At 42.8% G+C, this 20,689-nt stretch overlaps 1 protein-coding gene across 10 annotated transcripts in view; it reads left to right on the plus strand.

Annotated features, from left to right (window-relative positions):
• PCBP2 (poly(rC) binding protein 2) overlaps positions 1-20,689 on the plus strand; it is a 37,918-nt gene that overhangs the window by 4,606 nt on the left and 12,623 nt on the right. The window contains exons 3-14 of one of the 10 annotated variants that reach the window (XM_078687758.1): positions 3,565-3,588; positions 3,670-3,702; positions 4,403-4,519; positions 5,255-5,386; positions 5,808-5,936; positions 9,145-9,219; positions 10,870-10,971; positions 12,106-12,147; positions 13,554-13,632; positions 13,768-13,823; positions 14,342-14,511; positions 17,147-17,766. In XM_078687758.1, the coding sequence (XP_078543884.1) occupies positions 3,565-3,588; positions 3,670-3,702; positions 4,403-4,519; positions 5,255-5,386; positions 5,808-5,936; positions 9,145-9,219; positions 10,870-10,971; positions 12,106-12,147; positions 13,554-13,632; positions 13,768-13,823; positions 14,342-14,511; positions 17,147-17,456 (1,269 nt within the window). In that variant the 3' untranslated portion in view covers positions 17,457-17,766. Of the gene's footprint in view, positions 1-3,564; positions 3,589-3,669; positions 3,703-4,402; positions 4,520-5,254; positions 5,387-5,807; positions 5,937-9,144; positions 9,220-10,869; positions 10,972-12,105; positions 12,148-13,553; positions 13,633-13,767; positions 13,824-14,341; positions 14,516-17,146; positions 17,767-20,689 lie in introns of those variants that run through there. The other 9 variants (XM_078687794.1, XM_078687776.1, XM_078687768.1 and 6 more) reach the window with 9 other exon arrangements.

The following is a 20,689-nucleotide window of genomic DNA, read 5'->3' on the forward strand; positions in this document are numbered from 1 at the left end:
TCATTTCGCTTCTTCCCAGTCTTTCCCACCCTCTTTCCCTCCAGCTCCCATTTTACAATTATCTTTCTTCCTATCTTCCCCTCTCGCTCTCTTTCACTGCCCTTCCACTCTCTCTCATTTTCCTCTCTTACCATCTCTCTCTTCTCCGTTCCTGTGGACTCTTTATTTTTTTCCCCTCTTCATTCACTTTCCTTTTCCCATCCTCCCCTGCTTTCTGCCACTCCTCTCTCCCATGCCACCAGCCTTGTTGAGTGCTGGTACGCTCCCATTCAAAGTATTATTACACCTCTACTGAGAAATGAAGGTACTCTCCCTATTGAGTTCTAGAGTCGCAGGCACTGAGTACCGGACAGTACCTGTCCACTCATGTCACTATGCTCAACCGGAAGCTATATGGAAATGCACGTGCGTATGTTCTTTCACATATGAAGAAGAGCTTTGGTGACTGTATCGCCTCGCCTTCTTCTCGGTATCAACTTTAAAATGGGTGCAATATTGTGATTTCGTTATTTTGTGTTTAATGGCTGAAACAGAAATGTCGAAAACGGCAATGGATTAATGTGTACAACAGTGCACTTCGCCAACATAGTGGCATATATATTTTTTCGGTTTACACATTGTCATGTCCGTTGACAAGAATTTGACTGAAATTACAAAAACATACAGAGGGATTTGCATGCAGACCGCTTTCAAATTAACTCTTTCAACAGAGTGTTTATGATTTTCTACAATTTTTTTTTAGCGTGAACTTGATCCGAATGCACTGGAGCAGTGTACAGGAGCACCAGTTACATTACACAAGGGCACATATTTATGTGGTTTTTTTTTTATTATTTTTTTTTATGTTAAGTATCGAAACTTTAAGTGATTTGCCCAGAATCACAGGATGTTGAGCTGCGGTGAATCGAGCCTATCTCCTCACTTCTAAAATCAGCACCGCTGGCCGTAAGCCCACATTTTCTGGCCATTTTCTACAAACTTTTTTTGGGCCAGTGCACTATATCGAAATATTCCATTTCAGCAGACTTTGCACTTATCCTCCCATAGTAATCAAAAACGTAATTTTCCGTCTCAGTGCTTTAAAATAAGTGTGATTAAAAACTCACTTCTACACTTTATATCAATGGTTTCTAGCCACCATAAATGATTGTCAATAAATGGCCGACATTGAGAATACAAAGATATTGTGTCTGGTGAACAGAGGGACTTTTTTGCCCCATTTTTTCTAGGTGCCCTCACTCTATCTATCTATTTATCTATATAGCTATCTATCTATCTAGCTAGCTATCTATCGCCCTCACTCTATCTATCTATTGCCCTCACTCTATCTATCTATTGCCCTCACTCTATCTATCTATTGCCCTCACTCCATCTATCTATTGCCCTCACTCCATCTATCTATTGCCCTCACTCCATCTATCTATCGCCCTCACTCCATCTATCTATCGCCCTCAGTCTATCTATCTATCTACCGCCCTCAGTCTGTCTATCTCTCTATCGCCCTCACTCTATCTCTCTATCGCCCTCACTCTATCTCTCTATCGCCCTCACTCTATCTCTCTATCGCCCTCACTCTATCTCTCTATCGCCCTCACTCTATCTCTCTATCGCCCTCACTCTATCTCTCTATCGCCCTCACTCTATCTCTCTATCGCCCTCACTCTATCTATCTATTGCCCTCACTCTATCTATCTATTGCCCTCACTCCATCTATCTATTGCCCTCACTCCATCTATCTATTGCCCTCACTCCATCTATCTATCGCCCTCACTCCATCTATCTATCGCCCTCAGTCTATCTATCTATCTACCGCCCTCAGTCTGTCTATCTCTCTATCGCCCTCACTCTATCTCTCTATCGCCCTCACTCTATCTCTCTATCGCCCTCACTCTATCTCTCTATCGCCCTCACTCTATCTCTCTATCGCCCTCACTCTATCTCTCTATCGCCCTCACTCTATCTCTCTATCGCCCTCACTCTATCTCTCTATCGCCCTCACTATATCTATCTATCACCCTCACTCTATCTATCACCCTCACTCTATCTCTCTATCGCCCTCACTCTATCTCTCGAACGCCCTCACTCTCTCTCTCGAACGCCCTCACTCTATCTATCTCTCTGTCACCCTCACTCTATCTATCTATCTATCTATTGCCCTCACTCCATCTATTGCCCTCACTCCATCTATCTATTGCCCTCACTCCATCTAGCTATCGCCCTCAGTCTATCTATCTATCTATCTATCTATCTCCCTCACTCTATCTATCGCACTCACTCTATCTATCTATCGCACTCAATCTATCTATCGCATCACCACAGTATCACTCACCACCACCACAGCATCACTCAGGGGCACCACAACATCACTACGCGCTACCACAGGATCACTGAAGGCCACAGCATCACTGAACGCCACAGCATCACTCGTCGCCACCACAACATCAATCTGTGCAACCATTCAACAACAACTGGTTCAAATATGTTCTCTCAATGTTTTAAGCTTTTTTTACAAATGTCACAAAAAGATGTTAATATTTCACTTCTGTTCTTGGATTTTCGTCACAATAAAATACAGTGAACATAATCTTCACAAAAGTTATTTACAAAAGTTTAAGCTATTGCCATTATAAATAACAATAACAATAAGATTTAAGTATTAATTATTAAAAAAATTAAAAGCCATTGGTATTTGTAATATTAATACATCTAAGTCACGTAAATACATTGCATTACAAATGCTATAGGTGTCACATTTGCGAAAGTTATAACTATGGGCATTGTGAATGACAAAGCTATTAGTTTCGCTATTTTCAAAACCAACACATAATAATAAATGTGTCATTTACAATACCAATAGCTCAAACTTTCCTAATGCGAGACCTATTGCATTGCAAATGCTTGTTAAATATTTGAGACAAAGTGTAAGTACCTAATAGATGTTTTAACTCATAATGATAGTCATTCTCTATAATATGCGCCATTTCTCCCCCTCTTGCACCCAATGTAGAACTTATATATTTTATTGTACTATATCCTGCCATAGAACTCTGAGCAGGTATGAGGGAGTCAATCTAAGAATGTAGTTAAAATTTGCATATTTAAAGTGTTTTAACAGAAAAAACACAAACCATGTATATAGCTTCTATGATATACTGTATTGTCTTTTGTTAAAATGTAGTGTACTGTTTTTTGTGCTTTTATGACCTGTACGGCCGAAATAAAGTTTTCTTTGACTGGCTTGAAATATTTACCTTGTGCGCCAATACGAGGAAACAAGCTGCAGTATAATTTCTTTCCATAAGCTCTTAGTATGCCAAAAGAACAAAGGGATATGGGGTGCTCGAGCAATCTAGTTGGTGAACACAATTGTTAAATATATTTGAGGGTGGGGTAGCAGAGTGACTGAGGTTTTGAATCATGATCACTGTATTTACTGCATATGTACTGCCGTTGCTCGCTACTGAGTGCACAATCATGGTTATGTTTAAAACGTAAAATTGTTTATAGAAATATATTTATATTTTGTATATACTGCAGACTAACTGTAAACTTTCTGATTTCTAGGAAGTTGGAAGCATCATTGGAAAGGTAAAATCTCTTAAGTTGGCCTTTGTTTCCTAGTTTTTTTGTTGAATGCAACATCATACTATTTATTCTTGTCTTGTACAGAAAGGGGAGTCTGTAAAGAAGATGCGAGAGGAGGTAAGATTTTTTTAAATTCCTTTCAAGTGAAGAAATTGAAAAGTGCTAGTTTGTAAACCGCTGGGGTTTAATGTACTCCAATGGAGTAGGCTTCTGATTTTGCTAAATGTAGCTGCACACATGTAAGAAGACATTGCACGCAGCTATGTCTGCCTGCAAGCATTCAGATTTAAGAATGCGCACATCTGGTGCATATATGGCTTTTTTGTGTGAAATATACCAAGTCCTAGTTGCTCCTAGACTTTGATTGTGCAAGTTGAGACAAGGCAAGATTTTACCACATCTGTCCGAGGTAGAGTAATCAAACGGCGCTAGGTAGCTGAATGAATGGTAGATATTTCGGTTTGTAGTGTAATGCATGCTAATAGTTTGACAAAGCTTGGATCTATGAATGCTAAATATATATCGACTTTGGAACGCTTACTTAGAACAGCTTTCACGCTGCTTAAGATGGGTAGTGAATTAGCTTGTCATTCGCTGGCCAACTGCGAGTACATATTTGCTGTTAAAATGCGTGCAAGTTTTATGGAACTCTGCATCTCAACTGCTCAGAGATGATACAGGTGCAAATGTGCGGGTGGGCATGCAGGAGCACCAATATAACTGACTTTTATTTTGTTGGGTTACGACTTTAAATGCCAGTAGTGTTTGCCCGTATATACAATGACATCAGCTTAACTTTTATTTATTATGTTTTTAGAGCGGAGCTCGTATAAACATCTCGGAAGGAAACTGCCCAGAAAGGATCATCACTCTCGCTGGACCTACTAATGCCATATTTAAAGCATTTTCTATGATCATTGACAAACTAGAAGAGGTGTGTCTCAATATCTGTTGGGTAGTATAAATGTCTAAGGGGGAGGTCGTTGGCGAGATGAAATTTGGTATTGACAAGTAACCGCCACCACCACCACCACCCCCCCCCCCCCCCCCCCAAACCTGGCAAGTGGCGATCATTTTCCTAGGTGCTTGTGTGAAATCTCCTCTAGTATACATGACTTAAATTCAAAAGATGTCGTGGAGAGTTTATCATGTTTATTAAGGACATTTAACTCCACCGTTGAGATTCGAGTGTGGGATTTTTTTGTTCTGGCTAATGGTCATACCGCAAACTTATGGATAAACGTCCTCGTGTACACTGCATAGTTGCAACATAATGTCGCAGGCTCAGTAACATTTTCTGCATGCAAGCAGCTACACCCCACCGTGGCACAGCAGGCCCTTTCGAATTGCTAATGCTTGTTCTGTGAGGCAGGGATTCCACGAAACTGCTCATGAAATTGACCAGGATGGACAGTGTCAGCAATTGTATTGTAATGGTGAAATGCTTTGGTCTAGTATTGGTGCTAATGTCCATCTTTCTCCACCATGCCAAAGTGAATGTCTACCATGAAATTTAAACAAATCACAAACTTTCTAGTTTTTGGTATCGTGGATGTGCACTCAAAGCTAAACTAGAAACCAAGTGGAAAATCTTGCCTAACAATAAGTTGCTTGTTCAGATTGTCTTTTGTAACCTGGTTGTCTGACGCTTTTTTTCCTACCCACTAAGGACATCAGTAGCGCGATGACCAACAGCACTGCTTCCAGCAAACCCCCTGTCACTCTGAGGCTCGTGGTCCCTGCCAGCCAGTGTGGTTCGCTCATTGGGAAAGGAGGTTGCAAGATTAAAGAGATCAGAGAGGTACATTTTTAGTTTTTAACCCCGTGGGTGTAGTCTTTAGGTGGGTAGATGGCAGATCTGGCTTAACTCCTCCATTGTAGGTCCCAGCTAGAGCAGTCGAGGGTGTTAAGACATACTAGATAAATGGCTCGTGTAGCATTACTTGACGATAAGCTTCAATGCTTTAAGTATATATGCCTTTTTGGCACTTTGACCTATTGAACACCATCCACCATAGTTTAGATCGATCCTCTGAGACCAACGAAAACTTAAAGCGCTTGTTTGGGTTTCACTTGTTTGTCAATTGTCTTTGAAACCATAAGTTCTGTAGTGGGGGAAAGTATGAACTTCAGAGGTCAGTCACAGTACTCTGCTTCATTCTCCCATTACAAAACTATTTGGCTTTGCATCCCGAGGTTAAACCTTTCCTTTTTCTTTGTAGACCACTGGAGCACAGGTGCAAGTAGCGGGGGACATGCTACCCAACTCAACAGAAAGAGCCATCACAATTGCAGGAATTCCTGCTTCCATCATAGAGTGCGTCAAACAGATATGTGTGGTTATGCTGGAGGTAAGTCTTCAATAGCTGTTCATTTAGTTCTCTGTAGAGTTGCTCTGCCATGAATCTTTTGCAGAGCTCATGTACATACAAAAGGGGTTATCGCTGGTTCTTGGTTCTGTGACCTATAGTTATAAAAATGGTAACACTCGTCCAGATATACTGCTTAGTTTTTAGGTCTGTTCTCACGCCGTAATTGCATATGTTTTTTCTTTACTACAATTTACAGTGCGTTTTAGCCTTACCCAGAGGAGTAGTTATCTCCGCATGTTTTCTTTGACTGGCTTATTCCACCTCCTATTGAGCGCTCACTGTGTACACGAGGGACTAATTTGAAAGTACTGTAAACTTATTGAAGCAATGGTCTGCATATTCGACAAGGCTTAGTTTATTGGCTGCTCAATGTGAGTTTTGGATAGTCATTTGTTTCAGTAGGTGGAGCAAGTCTACAATTACACTATTTAAGTAGAAGGTTTATTTTACTTGCTTTTTTACCTGGAGTTAGTCATAGGCTTCCTGCTTAGCTGTACTGTAACATGGATGGTCATTCTTGCCTGTAAGGTCTATTTTTTTTGGGGGGGGGCGGCATGTGTTCTGCCGTGTAGTAACACCTTGACCAGGAGTGTTTCCAGGTATATAACTTGGTTGAATTATTTTGCCTTGGCGTTCTCCTTGTGATTTAAAGGGCTTCAAACACCAAACTAAGCTAAGATGAATTTTGATGAGGCTATTACTCACAATGGCTGCAGTATATTTCAGAAAGAAATGTACTTGCCCTCTTGCTGTAAGACTTCATTAGACCTGGTTGGTTGCAACTACAGCCATAGGTCCGTCTGCTGTGTATATTCACACCGTCCGTGAAGCAGAAAGAGGGCAGTTTTAGTCGAATGATGGAATTGTAGGGCTCTTCTGCTAGTGGCCTGGACACTTCCAGAGCTTGGTGAAGATCTACCCTCTAGTCCACCAATGCCTTAAGTTGGTCTTTATAAGACCTCCTGTAATGTTAGCTCTAATGCTTCTGACAAGGTACCAATCCCAACTTCTTATCAAGGTCTTCCTGCCATGTGTTCATGTGGCAGAACCTCTCCTCCCTTTTTAGTGCCGTTCTGGAGCTAGGCTTGGCAGCTTGAGAAGCTTTCTACCGCCCCAGCACTCAACTGGCTTGTAGCCAGTCTATCGCCCTGCTCTAGGTGACCCACCGTCCTTCTTGGGCTACCCTTCACCGGAGACTCTGGTCCTAAAGGCATTTTGCTCCACTGGTTAATCAAGTTTGAGGTTTCTGGACTGCTCCATCTGTCAGGGAATCTAAGCACCTAGAAGGCTGGGGCAGGAATACCTCTGCAAGGAACATGACTCTAGTCACTACATGCCAACTTCCTCTTTGCATGCTGTAACCAATCCACATGGAAAATGACATAGATGGTGTTGCTTCATGAAGGCACATGTCGTGTGGCTAGTCGGGATGACCAAAATGCATATTGGCACACGAAATCGGGACTGGACACACACTATTCCATGGCCCAGGTGATGGGCACCCTGGTCTTCATTCTGAAGACCTTCCTGGCTCCAGACATTCGGGTGAATCTGCCATTCAACAGTGAATGCATTTTTTGGGCGGAGTTATACAGTACCGAAGTGTTCTTAGAAAAGCAAACTAAGGCTTGCTCCCTTGGTTTACAACTGCCTCCTCCCAAAACTATCGCCAGTACTGGCATTTTTTAGGCTTTGTTGTTCTCAAATAGCCCGTGACTGCAATATCTCCCATAAAACTAGCTGTGTAGCCACATTGCAACTTAATCTGCACCACCATGAAGGCAGACCTAGTGTAGAGCCCCCGTCCCCCCGCAGAAGGCAACATTTTTCTGGAAATGGGGTCCTCCAAATTATAGAAAGGAGTAACTCCCTTCCCTGCCTTCTAGTTTCATACATACTCATTCCTATCCTGCGGTCACACCGGAAATATTTGCGATTTGTGGTTGGTTCCAAGCAAAATTTGTGTACTACCCTTTCCTTTGGTTTGACTTCAACGCCTCGAGCCCATCTCTGGCTAGGCATTCCATCATTCGTGTTTTTTGCCCTCTGCAAAGTATCCCCTCCGTTCAGAAAATGTTCCCATCTTTTCAGCAAGATGTGAGCTACAGTTCTGAGGGTCCACAGGTTCCTAGGTCTGCTGGCTTCCTGCTTTCCCAGTAATGCTTGCATACTGACCTGAGGGCCCTGCATTCGTACCACAGTAGACTGTGTGTACAATACAGGGGAAAACTGACTACTCCATTGTGAGGTCCCCACCGCTGCAATGGAATTGGTTTGAAGGGGCACCAAGCAGAGTCTGGAATTCAGGATGGCTTTCACTCCTGCTCTGACTGTACCTTAAAGTAGTGATGGGTTCCTCCAGGTTAGGAGTCCAAACGGTGGCTCTGGAGATCCAAGGCCTTTGGTCTCCAGAAGAACGGGTGCTTCACATCAACCTTTTGGAACTGTGGATGATTTGGCTGGCTATCAAGGCTTCCTCCCGTCCATTCAAGGTCTGTCTGTCCAAACTTAAGGGGGGTGGTGGGACTGGAGGACAAGTCCACTAAAACCTAGCCCACTTCTGCCCTTGCCACGGGCGTTGTATTGCAGAGATTACAAGGCAGGGATATGGGTGTCCCTGCACACTTTAGCTAAGCATTAGTGCCCGGGTTCCATAGTGCATAGAAGTATGCATCAAAGTTACTTGTGCTAACTTACCTTGTCTTTCTGGTGGTTACTCTTGTCCCTGAGATTTATCGCTGACCTGCCTGGCTCACTGTTTGATGTATGTGTTATGAGCAAAGTTAAGATCCCAATTTAAGTATTTGTGGTACTCATCTACCACTGTCAGTCCGTCACTGTCCTCTAAAGGCTTGGAAAAACGTATTGATGCAACAAGGGTGGTTGCCACAGCTCCTGACGTTCACCTGACGCCTCTTCTGGGGTCTATAGGAAGCCAGTGCCCATACTAGTAATGTGAGAACTTCAAAGTTTCCGGATCTAGTCTGTTGATTTTTAAATCTGTAGGTAGAGCATCTTAACAAGATTGTCGCCATAGGTAAGCCATTTTGTTATGTGTAACAAGACTAGGGGGTCCCTCTGAAGCTTGGGGTGTGCGTTGTCTTGCATTAGTTGTTAGTCATTGCATTTTAAACTTGATTTGGCAAGTCCCTTTGCTTTTTTTGACCTTCTCCATCAATGTTTTCAGTCTCCTCCGAAGGGCGTCACCATCCCATACCGACCCAAGCCATCCAGCTCACCTGTGATCTTTGCCGGTGGACAGGTAAGGTTTTCATCCCTCCTTGTGACGCATCGCATGATGCAGCTGGTAGCACCACTCACTACTTTGGGATCTTCTTGTCTGCTTATGGAATGATCAAACGGACATTTGTGTCTGCTTCTTGATGCTCAGTGGCAAGTGTCTAATCTGCATGCTAGATAATTTTACCTGTTTTTAACCAAGTTTCTTATAGTTTTGAGTGTGATTGGCCACTGATATGTACTTTGTTTAGGCTCCAACTACAAACTGTCCATCTGTACCTGCCAATCTTGTCATGTCGAGGTGAAATAGTACATCACCCAATTGTATGTGGGTTCGGAGATATGCCCACTTACATAAATTAATGCCTATAATTTAAAATCGCAAAAGTATGTCAACCTTCTGGCATGTGGTACAAGACTGCCCAATTTTCCCCTCCGATCCACCCACTCAGTGCATGCCCTAGATGTCACATGGACAACAAAGCACAAATTTAGTTGTCTTTCTGATAGCCTGTTTTGTTCATATCCTCATTTGACGTGCCCTGTAAATCAAAGGGTTTAGCTCTTGGATCCAAATATGTATGTATTCCAGATGGTCGTGATGAAGGCAATAAAGGTAGCTAGAATCCGGTGGAGCCATTTAGTGACCACTGCATCTCTTAACTCCTCGACAGAAATCACACTTACCATCGTAGGGTTATGAGTAGATCTGTTTCTTTTCAGAAAGCACAGTATGTCCCTAAACGGAGGGTCTAGAGTTACTGGTTGTGGCTAGCCTAATACCAACTTATCTTTAATGTCTTCACTTGATTTGTTGTGATTTATATGGCCTCTCCTCCGATATATTTGATTATTCCTCTGCAGAGGCAGAAGTTAGGTAAATGCAGCCACTGATCAGACGCACAGAAAGACGTAGTTATATTTTTTGTTTAAGAATGTAACTTCTCTTCAGGCTTGGGGGATGTTGGGTGGTCTAATTATACCAATGTGAGTTGTAGCTGCACAGATAAATACTGACTGCAGGTTTCATCTTATAAATTGGTTGCAAGTGCAGGAATTTCCTTAGTCCTAAACTGTTCCAGAGCGTGGTCAGACTGGGTTTCCACATGATGGTCTCCTAGGAGTCTAACAAAGGAGCTACATTTTACCTAGTCTGGCTGCCACATTAAAACTGCCCATAAGGCCGTGGGCCTGCTTTTACCGAAGCAAGGACTGTTGTAACTAGGCTGATCCATAAGAAGCTGAGATTTGAGTGTTCTGCATATCCAAGCTTGCGGCCACGTGAAGCCTGCTGCAAATCCTTTGCTGTCATGCTTGTCCTTTAATTTGTGACACCTGTTGTGAATTGAAGGCTGTTTCATTGAGAGCAAAAACCAATCTTAGCAGTGTATGCTTCCTCCAAGGAGGATCATAGAGCCTATCAAACTCTCTTCAGAGCGTAATATGCTATAAGCAGACTTCGCTGTAACTGAAGCTGTACTTTGCAACTAGCTGTCTCTCCCAGTAGCTCCTCCAAATCGCCCTAGATAAGAGCTTCAGGAACAGATGAGTTCAGAAAGTTTCTTTTGGATCCTTGAACTAGACGCCTGGCTACTCCGCCTAATGAATGAGGATATAAATTGAACTTGCTGTTACCTGAAAGATAACTATCCCTTTTCGCTTTGTTCAACAGGTGTCACGGCAAGCCGGAGGACACGCATGTGAGACTGACCTGTGGGAGGGACGGAGGTCCCACACAGGCGGTGTCTCCCTAGATGCTGTGGATCTCCATGGGGTAGGTCCACTTTTTTTTTTTTTTTTTGGTACAATGTTGCAGTATTTATCAAATGCTAGACAAGTGTCCCCTCCCCAACCCTCGTCTTAGCACACAGCTGAGAGAATCAGAATAGTTTTAAAATTAGCTTGGCACAGCTGGGCACTTGCTGGTTTGTCTTGCAGGTCTTAATTTGAAGTGTGTGTGCGTTGTTGCATTTAGCTTTGATATCTTTCCTGAATAATTAGACAAACACGGTTTTTTTTCTCTACATAAAACAATAATTCTCTGACCCACAATGCCAGAAACCTTGTTTAAGCAAAACATTTTTTTAAGGGCCCTCCGTTTTTTTTGTTGTTTTTTTTTTGCGCTGCCTTTGTTGGCCTGTCTGGGTTTTCTTTTTCTTTTCTTTTTTGGTTCACTGCTTGAAACCTGAACCCAGACTGTCTTTTTGAACCTACCTTCCATGTTACTTGATTAATTGTATTCCCATAATTGATGGTGACATTGGACGAATCTGTTTGTTTGGTTTATCAGTATGACAATCAATTGGACTTTACAACAATGTGTTTCTTGTGCACCTTACATTTCAGATTAGAGACAAACTTTTCTTGGCTGTTACCTGTTTAACTAGATTTCTGGGAGCGAATATCAGTTTCTATTCATTGTTTTATAAAGACTGACCAAACTTAACCAAAGTGTTGAATACAGATTGTGTTTGCTTGTCTCTGTTTTTAAATTTTTAATTTATATATTTGTATTTTACCTAAACTCTTTGGAATTCTGTTCACGGGGCTCCATTAAGCTTTAGTTGAAATTGATGGGGGTATTTGTGGGATGGGTGGTTTGTGTGGAAGGCTTGTGATGTGGGCCCAAAAATCATTAAGTTAAAGTAACGTGCTGACTGTGCATGCATCGTTGTATGTGTATCTTTTTGTTGCTCTGGCATCCCAGACCTACACAAAACTAACAAAGTATGACCTTGTGCATGCTGCTGTTCCACTGCGGATACATGCTTTTCCTTTGATGCATGCTTACTTTTCAGTAACTGGACTTTGCCTGCCTCGCTGCCACTCCCCACCCCCCCCCCCCCCCCCCACCTCTGGTTAGTTTTCCTTCCTGGTGCCTAATAGGACTGTTTTCCTCCTCTTATAGGCCTATACCATTCAAGGACAGTATGCCATTCCACAGCCAGATGTAAGTTTTTTTACACTCGAGTAACTATCATCAATCCTAATTTTTTATTAAATGAGAAATTGGACAGCTGACTGCAGTACGATATTATCTGTGGCCTCAAACTGCCCCTTTGGTTATTAGAAGAGCGTCCTTTTTGCCAAGGACGTTCCGATAACCATCTCATGGTCCGAGGTGCAAAATAAGCATGCGGTGTTCTACTGTTGTGTTGGAATCCAACCACGCTAATAGTTAACAGGGTTATGGAAGACTGGGCGACTGGTTTGAATCTGTTTCATGGCAAGGCAGCGACTTATGCACCAGTAACAATGGAAACGCAGGTTTTGTTCTGCGGCACCCGTAACGGTCCATGGCAGACAGCTGTGACTGCAACTCATGACTTGTTTGCAGTATTATCTGTCCACTCTGAAAACTTTCTTGGAAATTGATCGGTTTGATCAGTTTGGAGCCGAAGTTTTCCTTCCTTTTTTCTGATGTTAGGAGTTTATAATCCTGATTCAAATCAACAGAGCTTTCACTGAGCATGAACTTGGTGTTTAAAGGGGCTTGTCTGCTGGGCAGGACGCCCTGTGCAGTCCTTGTGTGCACCGTGGCTGTATGTTTGTCTTAATTGCGGAGGCTACATTTTCATTTAAAGTAAGCCGACCGAATGACAGTTTGCATGCATGTAGTATGAATATTAACTTCAAATCTACTCTCTTCTCCCAAAGCATTCTATAACCGATTTGAGTAGTTTGCGCCCCTTGGTGTTAATGTTTTTTTTTTTCACCTGGTAGCTGGTGCCTGGCACGAAGATCGTGTAGGCTAGAATTCATTCAAAATCTGTTTTGAGCTTTGTATACAACATTTATTATAATGGCTTGGTTGTTCACTAAAGCTCATAAGAGGCGGGATTCAAACGATAATTATAGTATATTACGTTAGTCCCTACAGATGTTAGAAATTTACTTAATTGACCTGCATACCCCTAATGCTAGAATTCTAGAGGGCAGGTAGAACAGCCAGCCAGTGTCTACCCTCAATGGCGTGCATCAACAAGATACTTGTTGGCCATTTCCTGTTTCGATTGCAGCTTACCTTGTGTATGGCACGTATTAGCCTTGAGTCGGCAGGTATTTTTTTCAATAGGTGGAGATGCGATGGTAGGTAGTAGCATAGCGAGCAGGCACTGCTCTTGGTCATCAAATGGTACGAGTGACTTGTATAGCTACGTTGTAGTTTGGTAACTTGCCTACGGGTCGATGTTGCTGTGAAAGGGAGTGTCCTTGGTTCTCTGCCTGCTACCCACAGCACTTCACGCACGCCATACAACTGCTTCACTTTCACGCTCAGGTTGCTAATGCGGTCTTGTTGCTGGTTTGCTACAGAGCGGTGTGGTCTGGTCTTTAACTATATCTTTCTCTCTACAGCTCACAAAGCTGCACCAGTTGGCAATGCAACAGTCTCACTTTCCGATGTCTCATGGTGGGGGAAACACCGGATTCAGTGGTATGGATTTTTGTACCTTTCTTTGGTCAACATACTGATCTCTGGAACTGCGCATTTTTAGCACGCGTTCTACAATGGAACAGTGGTTTCCGTTGAATGTTGTACTGACTGAACTTGTTATACTTTCTCTTCTAGGTGGCATCGATGCATCTGCTCCAACCACTTCTCATGAACTCACCATTCCGAATGACGTAAGCACTTAGCCTGCACTACATTTGAAACCCTAAAGAAGCACCGTTTTACTGCTAGGGTACTCTAACACTTGATGTGGCCCCCAGTTGTCCATTTTCTATCCTGTGCGAGTAGTCTAGGAGTTTGGTTTCCTTTCTCACTAGTGAGATGGGTAGTGTTTAATTGTTATAGGGTAAAATTAAACTGGAATGGTAATTTCTTGACCCACAACGCAAGAATTAAATTCCTAATGCGTGGGAGTATAAATCACTTGGAGTTTCGTAACCGAGTTAAGAAGGGCTGGGACAGTATACCGTGTGATTGTTTCTAAAGGACATGTAGAAGTGTTGAGCGACCCCATGCCTAATAAATCTACTTCCATTATTCGTGTAAGTGGTGTAATGGGATTGAACAGTAAACTAAGGACCCTCGGGATAATTGAAAGCCATCAAGAAGGCAGAACAAAGAATGCATGGGAAATATTGTTCGGCTGTTCCAGGACTTCATCAGTTGGCTAATAAATGTTTCTCCCCCTCAGTTGATCGGCTGCATCATTGGGCGTCAAGGCTCTAAAATCAATGAGATTCGCCAGATGTCGGGGGCGCAAATCAAAATCGCTAACCCTGTGGAAGGTTCTACTGAGCGCCAAGTCACCATCACTGGATCTGCTGCCAGCATTAGCCTGGCACAGTACCTCATCAATGTCAGGTAAGTGGGCCCAATCCAGCCTTGCCTAATACTGTGTAGTTTGGCCGTGGTATGTGTTTTTTGCCAACAAACCAATGGGCATTAGATTAACTTTCACTATGATGGCTTCACTCGAAGCTGACTATTGTGTTGCCCTCCTGCTCTGCCCTTTTCAGTGAGCCTGACGGAATAGCCGGTACAACAGCTTTCAAACTATCTTCATTCGATGGTTTGTCTGGTAATGCCATTGCGTCCTCACTGCAGTAGGGACTGTGGGATGTAGTTTAGCATCCTAGAGTAGGTCTATTTTCTTCTTTGACGCAAGGAAAGCATTTATGGTTATCCCACAGGCCTTCCAAGACTTCAGGATTAGAGCACTTACTGAACTCTTTTAACCCGGAGGTGTCACAGGACCTCTGTTCGCATCCAGGTGAGCCACTGGAATACTCTTGGTGGCTTTAGTAAATTGACAAATGTACTTGTTCCCAATGCACACTGGAGATCTAGCACGTTGCATTGCACTATCTCATCTGGCCGATACATCCAACATTACACTTCGTAAACGGCATAAAACCACCACGCTCCCTCAAATACTCTATGCTATGATCACATTGCCGAACAAAGATTGGGTTCGGAGTCTTTCGGGGCAAGACACTTTGGTGCAGTCTCTAGCCACGCAGTCAATTTCATTTTAGTGTTAACACCACTACTTAAACTATTACATGGTAGCTGACCTTCCAGTAGTTGCTTGTATACCCGCCACTACACAGGAAGATTTGTGTTCGTAACCTTTTATGATTTGCACTGGAAGCGCGCAAGGCTTGGTACAAAGCCCGAGGTTTCGTAAAGCTGAAGTATGTGGAACAATTGTGATCCTGTATCACTGGGCTTCCAACAAGTGAGCATACAGACGCACATTATCACCAGTCCATGTGTTATTGCCAGACACTAATACAGTTAGGCTGGATATGGGCAGTATTGCTTCTGGAAGCCAGCTGCCATGCTTGTCGCTGTTTTCGACGACTGGCTTTGGGTGTCCTTTCAATCAGCAGCCTGATTAGACGTTGCCATTCTGTTGTGGGTCCACTGGTAAGTAGAGGGTATGGACGCCATTCTATCACCGCGAGGGAATTGCTGGGGCATGGTGTTGAATATGTATTACTAGGTTTGACCTGTCGTCCAACGGCTTGATTCTCTACCCTCGATGACCTTGTTGGATGAGGGTGTCCTGTTCCGGCTTATTCTCAGAGCAGTGCTTGAAGACTAAACACTTGACAGTTAGCAGCTTATTCCATTTGCTTCCCCTTTGTCCAACTGCACTCTTGTGGTTTCTTCATTCTATGCTAGCTTGGGGAAACTTAAATCTTGCTTGCATCCAGAAGTGGTCATGTCCCTTGCTGTAGTAGAGGGATTGGCCTTGGGTACAGATTGAATATGCAATTTCTCTTTTTTGGCATGTATCATTACTGTCTACCAGCATCTGATTACTTGCTAGACTAACCGTGGGGATAGAGTATTCCGATCGGCCGTTGAAGATAGGCCAACAAAGCGTAGGTTCTCGATGGACTCTAATTGAGCCATTCTCCCGCGGGGGGTTACACATGGAAATTCGTCTATTCCTGTAAGATGGGTCTCGAACTTACTGTCCACTTCATGTATGGTCTACCGTGTCGTTTCTATCCTTGCAACTCCATCTGGCCTGTTTCCTTGTCAGCATTGTCTTGCCACCCTCCAATGAAGGAGTCTGGCACCTCCTTTTATCGTCTGCCATCTTGCTACAGCTATTCTCCATCAGTCGCACTCATCTGGCTTGCTTTACTTTCGTCTCATCTAGCCGAGTGCCTAACTTAAGCTTGCAGCCCAACTTGCCCCAAAACCACCTCTTGGGTAGACTAAATGTACAGAAGCACGGGTGTGGACGGCAGCTGTTTCCCATGGAGGCTTTAATTTTTTTGCTCTTATTGCATGGGCCTTAGGCTGGCGAGGTGCTCCCCATTTCCCCAGCCTATATATGGTATAAGTGTTGAGCTTCCAGCAGTCATGTCTTCGTACACCCACGAAGCCTGACCGCAGAACTACTGGTAAGTGATCTTTGGGACAGTTCAGTGAACAGTTAGTAACCTAACCTGGTCACGGTTCGTCTATGCTCCCCTTGGGTAAGTGTTTCTATTTCCTCAACATGTAACATTACCTAGCTTTTTTTTTTTTTTTTTTTTTTTAAATTGACAGAATTAATGGTGGTTCTTGTGAAAAAGGTAACTGTGTACTTTTACCGTACTGCCCTGGAGTAGGGTTTTGCATTAGGTTGTACAAATGTGGATGCAAACTGCAACATCTCCAGTTGTCATATTTGGTAATCGTCTCCACGTGCCACTTAACTTTGCAGAGAAGTGCCTGCTTCGTCATTAAATGAGAATGTGTTGCTGCGCAGTTGAAAGTGTAGGGGCGCCATTTGGCGGGATTTGGGTGGTGCACTTTTGGGGAGGGCGCATGCGATTCACTGTGAATGACAATTGTGCATGCTAAGGGTCCTTAAGTGAAGATAGTATAATTGCAGGCCTGGGGGTGATGCTGTTTATTTTATCCTCGTGTACTATCCTCAGTCTTCCCTTCCACCCACCCGTGTTTTGTTCCTTTTCTCCTCTCTCTGTTACAGTTTAGAAAGTGCTAAACCCTCTCAGACTGCCTCCGGCGCGACCCCTGATCACCTCAGCATCAACCTCTCTCAACCTTCCACCCCTTCCTCCTCCACCACCCCCTCGCTTGTGACAGCGGGGGTCTCCTCCGACTCCAGCATTCCCAACCCTCTTCCGACCGCCCCTTGTGTCTCCAGTCTGCTTGGCATGAAACCCGTCCCTCTCCTGGCTCTAAATGTTGTGTCTGGCGCTAAGGGGGCCGTCTCTGCAGCCGTATCGGGTATTACTAACAAACTGAAATCGGACAAACCAAGGTTCTCTCCTTATTGAGTGCATAAGGGCAGACCTTTGATGGTGGCAGCATGGGGATCCCGTAGAGGAAAACATTGAAGAAAACCTTTTTTGTTTTTATTTCGAAATGTGAGATTGTATGTTTGTTTTTTTAATTAAATGTAAGAAGGGCTCACCCAAAGGAGTCTTCTGAAAAAGGACAGTGGAAAAAAAGTGATGCGAATTTGTCTAGTGTTAAGCTTATGTTCTTTAACTTGATATATAAACCTAGTTGTAGTTAATGCTTATGAACATTGAATTGTTTAACTTTGAATGTGTTGAATAAAATAGTCTCCATTTTAACAATCTATGTAAATGTCTGCATTTTGCTTTTGGATAATGTGGCCATATCCCCACAGATGGGTGTTGAAAATCTCAGTCTGTCAATATGGTGTGTGATTGTACTGCAACGTTGTTCGACTTGTTTCCATTGAGTATTGTAGACCTCTTTCGGAGCCCCTGGGCGTTTTCATCCGGACCAGATTTCCATTGATTATTGGGTTGGACTTGGAACACGAACACCCAAATGGTCTTCATCATTTAGCAGTAGCTCAGTAGGCTAACAGTACTTTGATGGTAATGCAGCATATGCCACAATTTACAATACATATGAAGCTGTTTACAATTCCTTTTTTAGGTCGAGCATTCGAGACCTCTTGTATATACTTGTGTAACTTTGTGGGCTCTTGAGATGAGCGGACTTGTCTGATTAGGGACTTTTTTTGTTCAAATGTCTATTTAACGGTCTTGATAGAAAACGACCAGCAGAGGTCAGTAAAATACCAGAATCACTTAAGCATTCCCTAGATTCCAGTCCATGCAAGTTGTCTTCCAGGAGCACCTGTAAACAATATGTATTTTCAGTGATATGAACACCAAAAGCCCTCATTTTGTTAATCAGAGCTTTGGACTATACCATTTCCAGCTGAAAGGCAAACATTCTCAATGTGTTCACATACCTGGCATGTCACGCAGTTTGGTGATTACTTTCCCTCTGTTAAAGAACAGTTGTTTCAGCACCCAGGCAAATGTGCTGCATAGCTAAATACATATAAGGTCCCAAATGTGAGACAGATTGCATTGCAAATGGTTTTTTTTTTTGTGGGTGGATATGGAATGATTTAACTGCTTTGTTGCTGCAGTGGCGGACAGCTTACATTTGAAGTACAACTGGGGCAGGTCAGCACTTTAATTTGGCACCAGCTATCCAAGTTAAACAGTTGGTCTGTTGCTTAAATTCGAAAGGTACAAATAAACCTTAAGTTTAAGTATTTTTATTCTCCAACCACCCCCAGCAGCTGCAAGAATCCCATGGAGTTTCCATCATGCAATTTATAAAGTTGAATGTTACGGGTATCTGAATGGTTGCCCTGAGTTATATTAACGTTTACCGGCGGAGTGTAAGGCTAAATGATGCCTGTATTCAGGTAATGTTTTGGGGATGCAAAGAGCAGTAATCCACCTCTGCAACCCACAGATTGGTTTGGATCCTTTGAAAGCAGGTTTGCCAATAACTAGCAGGTGCTCCTTGATCCATCTCGTTTTCTTTCTCACTCGGATACGTTAAGGGTACCTTCCTGGATTCACTTTTTTTTTTTAAATAAAGGTTTGTTTGGTTTAAGGATCGCTTTGGCTGCTCTGTAAGCATCGAACAAATTCACACGTGTATACATACATTGAGGGTCCATTGGGGCTCTCGAGCCATTGCTCGCTCAGTTGGAATTCACATTTGAGATTCTGTCACAGTATGGGGCATTAGATCGTTCCACTGAGCACTGCACCTGAATGCCTTCTATTTTGTGAAAGCATTTTTACTAATCGTGCACATATGCCTAAAGTGCATTTCAGTGCTAGGGTTAGTGGCCTTTTTTTTTTTTTTTTTTTTTGAGGGGGGGATGAAACAGCATTGGCAGTCTTCAGCCTTGTATCCTTAAACTGTCCAAGTTGCACCCATTTATTTATTTATTTTGAAAGTTTTATATAGCGCGAACAAGATCTTTGCAGATATCAGAGCGCTTTACAGGACACGGGGGTGATAGAGTAATAGAATGTAATAGTTGAGGTAATCGTTGAGGTAGTTGGGTACAAGGTGCATACTTACATAGGTAGGTCAAAAAAACAAGAGGTGGGTCACAGGTGAGCTGTTTTACAAAGCTGTTTTACCTTTCCTTGCACAACCTATTTTCCAATTGAACATGAGATTGTTTTTTGGTTTTAAATATGTCAAACATGCTGCCACCACACTTTGGTGGCAGCAAGTTTAGTTTTTGGCATATGGTTGCAATAAATGAAAATGGCTTACCAATGCTCATCCCAGTGGCTTTGCAACTGTTATTGTTGTGGTTTATCGAAAGTGACTGCTGTGAGGGTGTTTGAGCAGACACTACCAGACTTCATAAGAACTTAATAAAAAAAAATGTTGCCGTTAAATATTCTCCACCGTATCCTTAATGGCCATAAGCACTGATTTATTCTGCTACTATTGTCTAACTCGAGCTTGCTGACCACTAAAGGTTACAGTATATTGTACCCATCACTGTTTCTAGATTGACTATCCTAGTATAAAAGCACTGATTTCTGGACTAGCTGCTCCCTTAAATCTCAGATCTGTTTAAGCCCATGTAATTTTCCTGTTCTAAAAGTGGTACAGGTGACTCAGATTTCAGTTTAAATAAGCTAAATGGCTAGTTTTTCCCCTCTGTTCCTTCAAATACTAATTACTGATCCCACAAATGGGAAGAGACCGTATCAGCTTTTGTACTTTAAAAGTGCCCATAAGCATTCAGATAACCATTAAGTGGAAGCAGAAAAGGGGTCCGTGAATGTCAAACTAGATATTTAGCATACAAATCGAACCACATTAAGCCTCCACGTTGTCTTTACAAGGCATCTGGAGGTTCCCTACCATGGAAAAAAAAATTAACATTACGTTGGACATCGATTTTTAATTGTCATGAAATCTTTATGGTTCTGTTTATACATGTCTAACCTTTCTCCCTGAGGAATACCTTCTGTACACAAGGTTTAATTGAAAGGGATTTTGTCCAGAATGGGAGCTCCAGAACTAGTTTGGAGTTCTTGGGATTTTGAGATGAGCTGAAGTTAAATCAGTTAAAGTTAGTGGCAGTTCTGACGCTTCATTTATAATTTGATCAACTTCTGGTGTTGAACCATTTCCCCCAGAGTCATCAACAGTGTCAATGAACCCTATATTAAAGACTTCTGACGTTTCC

Source organism: Lissotriton helveticus, chromosome 1_1 (assembly GCF_964261635.1).
Source record: "Lissotriton helveticus chromosome 1_1, aLisHel1.1, whole genome shotgun sequence".
Classification (NCBI taxonomy): domain Eukaryota; kingdom Metazoa; phylum Chordata; class Amphibia; order Caudata; family Salamandridae; genus Lissotriton; species Lissotriton helveticus.